The 5,173-nt window shown below is 39.6% G+C and overlaps 1 protein-coding gene across 1 annotated transcript; it reads left to right on the top strand.

Annotated features, from left to right (window-relative positions):
• The first annotated feature begins 3,497 nt into the window (after positions 1–3,497).
• Positions 3,498–4,169, top strand: LOC121387626 (swi5-dependent recombination DNA repair protein 1 homolog). Its single transcript, XM_041518794.1, has one exon. It carries the CDS (start codon positions 3,498–3,500, stop codon positions 4,167–4,169), a length of 672 nt encoding a protein of 223 aa, XP_041374728.1.
• The last annotated feature ends 1,004 nt before the right edge of the window (positions 4,170–5,173 follow it).

Below are 5,173 nucleotides of genomic sequence, written 5' to 3'. Positions count from 1 at the left end.
TAGCTCGCGGAAACGGACGCATCAAAGTTTGATTCTGCTTTTATCGATAACACTATTTCTATGCTCTACGCGGTCGCTGTACACGCGCCTCGACAAACCTGCGCCAAAAACCGTGCACATGAAAAACCGCGACCGTCTGGAATGAAAAAACAGAAGAAAGAAACTAAAATGTTTTATTTAACGACGCACCCAACAACATACGAGTATATAATAAATAGGTCTGTATATAATTTGTACTGGATAATGGAAGTGTGTGTGTGGAAGGGGGGGTGGGGGGGGGGGGGGGATTTTCACATAATATGGCATAAACTGACAAAAACACCATAAAAATATAACTATGCAATCTAAAACTAGATTAAATCAAGTTATTTCTTAAATTATTATCCCGAATTAAATATTTCCCAATGTTATTGAGCTCTTTAATATTTACAGTAGTTAGCAGTTGGATTAGCTTAAAAACACTAGGTCGTCTGTAATAATACATTTAATAAATGTTTTTATTATATAACATTTAATGAAATATCTTAAAATATCAGTGAAAGAAAAGTGTTATCAGTCACCCAGTGATGATAACACATTTTATAGTGAAAATATAATTATTTCACTCTAAATTGTGTTAGCGTCACTATAGAAAGTGTTATCTTCACTGTAAGAAAGCCGGAACTATTTTACTTCTTTCATTTTAAAAAATAAAGGTAAATTGTCAAAAGTTATATAATAAATTTCATGTTTTTTGTCAAATATGATTTATATCTCATCTCGTGAAGTTTGCAATCATATCACACTCGTTGTACAAGCGCGACTCGTGAGATATGATTGCAAACTTCACTCGATGAGATATAAATCATATTTGACCAAAAAAACAAAACCCATGAAATATCCTCTATTTCTAAAATCATTATATCGGTGACATTGCTGTATAAAATGGAATTCATCTTCTATTTTTGGGTGCATAGTCTTTGTGCTTTTGCAGCATCTTTATATCTATCAAATTGTATATTTAGCTTAGGAGCACACGTTTCAATTTTTACTCTCTTAAATAAAACATTGCTATAGCCTCTATTAGAAACTAGCGAGAAAAATTAGGCGAAGTTACGTCCCCTAACTGCTCTCCAGTTCCGGCGCGTTCCGGTAAAAGCAAGAATGGCCGATGACCACAGTTGATTGTGAGTCTTCAGCTGACATTTATGCATGCCAGCCCCTGGCATCATAAATGTCCCCACCTATGCTATATGATACAGATAAAAATTAAATTGATGAAATTGCGTTTTGCTATTTATGTTAATATAGAGGAGATGAATCTAGCGAGCTGTCACCCATCCTGATAGCCCGAGTACTCTGACTGTAAAGCAGCCCATACACGACCAATTTTATTGACAATAATATTGTCAGTTATAAAAACTGACAACATTATTGATCATTAGTGTGTGATATTGAAGCAAGTTTTTGATTGACACAATATATTGACATAATCAAACATCGGTAGATATTTATTGAAGGTTTTTCAATACTATTGTGTCGTTGATGAAACTTTGTCAAATTATTGCACACTATTTCATTCTGAAGCCAGTTATCTCAGGATAAACATGTCCAGGCAGAAAAAAGAAGAGAGAAAATTTCTTCTTCTTTACAAATATAACATTAATAAAATTATCAATCCACTGTCTGCTTTGTTTCTTTTATTTTTATTAAAATATATATTAACTTTGAATTATGTTTTCTTGCTATATTTACTAGCATTTTTTGTTTTCAAAAGCATTTTCTCATATTTACCTATTGATGTCATTATTAAAGGAGAGGACAATTAAGGCATTTGGCCTGGTATGCATATTCAACGATATATAATGCACATTATTGCTTAATATCAACACGTATAATCGTATAGTTAATTAATAAAACGGTTAAATGTGACGGCTATTATATATAACGGGCGCAGCCATTTTGTACCATCTCAGTGAGTACGCCCTCTGGCGAGCTGGTGGTTACGTAATACTTAACGCGTAACGTCAGGAATGAGCCTTAGAGCTAGAGAAACACAATCTACCTGGTTTTTGCGGGATGATAAATAGTCATACATTGCAATGTTCTGTAATAATACACATCCCAGTAAGCCAGCAATAAGTATATCGAGCACTATATATATTAGTTTTCAATACAAAATAAAATACCATTGTCAAAGTGGCTACACAACAAGTCGAAACAATTAACAATGTTTTGCCCATGCATTATCCTACGTACTGAAATGATACACGGAGTTGTTTTCTTAGTTAATTGGTCTATGCTGTTAGCTGCTTCTACCTGTGATTCCTGATTGGCAGGTGTGTATTTGATTGGTAACCAGACGAACCAATTAATTGTCGCTGTCTAGACACAAAAATACATACCGTTATTGTGGAATATTACTTGTCGCCCCTAAAATTGTAATGGACATGGTTTATTACTGTGAATAGTTCTGTAAAACTATTGATTAAAAAGACTTTTTCATCAAAAACCACAGAATTGACAAATTGCGTAGTCCCAAAGAAAAGAAAATTATCACTTGGGTATTGTGGGTTGTCGTTTTTGCTCCAAAGTAGCATATCAATAGGCCTAATTTTGTACATTTTTCCTTTGGACTATTTATCAGAGAAAAATACTATAACCCCATTTTGTTCCGGTAATGCAACTTGAAATATATTTAGTTAAATAGTTTATTATAATATTACGTCATTTATGCTGTTTTACAAGTCAGGTTGATCAAAGAGAAGCGCCGTGTCGAAAATTACTGCTTTTGTTTACACTGTACATACAGGAGATGGTCAGGAGCTGACGTCACTTCGCCCCAAGCTATCCCACCGGACGTCACAAAAACAAAACAAAATGGCTGCCCCCAGTTAGCAGGAATAATAATGGGTTTTTTATTAACTCTAAAATTACGCGTTTTTCATTTGCTAAAGTGTCAGTATGTGTTGGTGGTCCGGGTATGCATCTTTCCAACACATAAGGCTCTTGTTTGAGTTGACCCTACCTTTAATGCAAAATTAGACAAATTAGTATTTTATGAATAAAATGCTAATTATATTATTTAATAATGATTTTCTATTTCATCCATACGAAGAACATTTCGACAATACGCCTGCTCGTTTGTTCTAACTTCTTTTAGCAGTTCAACATGGCCAAACGTTTTTTCTGCACTAACCATTGTTTGGACCACGGTTTTCTTTTTTTTATGTTTTCGCTTACCAAAAGCAAAGGCAATAACTTTGAGCAATGCAAGAGGACAAATGACTTAAAATATTTTGTAAATAATTGCGTCGTTGGTGGCCAATAAATATTCATCAATAATATTGTATCAATATTATTGTCAATTAAATTGATCGTGTATGGGCTTCTTAAGAGAGCAAGGCGGACATTTGGAAGGTTATACGCTCTCATTACAGTCAAAACCGGTGGCTAAACCGCCGGCGGCGACTCCTTCTGTTAGACCGCCGAACACCGCTCACCAGAAGACGACCCAGATGGAAGAGGTTCCGGCCCCGGCTGTCTCGGCTACCGTCCCACTGGAAGACGACGAATTGGACGAGCCTGACGCAGCCATCTGTGTCACCCCGTCCAATCGGCCTCCGACACCTAGCCCTACTCAAGCGCCTCCGGACGTATCGCCGACTCCACCGACGACACCCGTTGAGGCGCAGGCCCGGAAGGAGCCAGTTGTGAAGAGGAGGAAGGCGAACACTCCCCCGAGCTCAACACCACCCAAGCCAACTCGCCCCTCCAAACCGCCGCAGCCGAGGACAGAACCAGAGGGATGGTGGTCACTGCAGGCCGGCCGTCTCCAACAGCGTTACCAGCAGCTGGTGAAGACGAACCTCTCCGATGTACGCCATTTGATTAGCCGCCCTAAGGAGCAGGCTTATCAACCACTACCCGACGGACTTAACGAGGGGGAATTCGCGGTGCACCGGCTCAAGATGCGGGAGGGACAGAACGCAGTGTGCGTAACCATCCGCCGGAATGGGAAATTCAATCAAGGTCTGCTACTACAGGAGATGGACAACCCGACATTACATCGTGTCCTGAAAACCATCGCGGGTCCACACTACCGTCCAATCACCAGGTCGCTAGCAGACTCCGATTACCGGCAGCTCCTCCCGCACCTTGACATCCAAGACTACATCGGAACCCCCTAGATAACAACCTTTACCTCCGTGAGTACCAACCTCTTTTTTGGGCTAGTTAGACTTTAACAAAAACGTTTTGGAAGCAGTTCAAAATTCTTATGTTTATTTTTTTATAAGTAGTCTAACGCATTTTATTTTGGCGCCCGATCAAATTGCTCAAAATCACCTTAAAAAAAAACCTTTTGGCTGAGCAAGTCTTAACTATTTTTGGTTAAATTTTAGAGTCCGGACATGTTTTGGATGCAGTTACTCTTTGTAGACTTAGGTAAAATACAGGCTTCACCGAGGAATCGAAATTCAGCCAATCAGAGCATGGCTCCCACTCGGTGTACTTCAAGTTTTACGAAGTGTCTGCTATTTGGTCCGCGCTCGCGTCGACCTTACTAAATGGCTTTATTCCAAATTCCGCCCCCCTCAAAACTTACCCCACCCCCCCCCTCCTGCTCCGGAGTTAGTCACTGGCGAAGTCAGAGGCTAAATCCGTGGTGGGCGTGCCTGAACCTCTGTGGATAGGGGCACGTAAAAAGAGTTTCCCAGTTCCCAGTTTCCCAGTCATTCAATTTTTTAGTCATGGCTGGTCTTAGAAGGATAGAATTTGTTAAATCACAAAAAGGTTCACCACAAGTAATATTGGATGGATTTTTATTTGCAAAGAATCGCACCAGAGGGGAAAGTGTTCACTGGAGATGCGTGACAAAAACGTGTACCGGGAAATGCACCACTGTCGGCGAATTTGTACGGAACACATCGGAACACAACCATCTTCCAAGTGATCCGAATGTTGCTCGGTTTATCAGCATACTACGGAAGCGAGCAAGAGAAGAAACAACACCTATGCAGCAAATATACAATGATGAGGTTGCAAAGCAAGCATTAGAAACTGTTCCTCATTTGCCTTCCTTTCCCAGTATGAGCAGTGCACTGTACAGACAGAGACGAGTTCTGATACCTGCCCTACCACAGACTAGAGCCGATGTCATCCTAGAAGAACCATGGACACAGACAAATGACGG

The sequence above is a fragment of the Gigantopelta aegis genome, chromosome 13 (genome assembly GCF_016097555.1).
Source record: "Gigantopelta aegis isolate Gae_Host chromosome 13, Gae_host_genome, whole genome shotgun sequence".
NCBI lineage: Eukaryota > Metazoa > Mollusca > Gastropoda > Neomphalida > Peltospiridae > Gigantopelta > Gigantopelta aegis.
Note: the sequence above shows the minus strand (reverse complement) of the source record. Positions and strands in the feature narration are given on the sequence as shown.

Bases quoted from the DNA above. Each gene is read 5' to 3' on its own strand.
- LOC121387626 (XM_041518794.1), top strand. From the start codon at position 3,498: ATGGAAGAGGTTCCGGCCCCGGCTGTCTCGGCTACCGTCCCACTGGAA.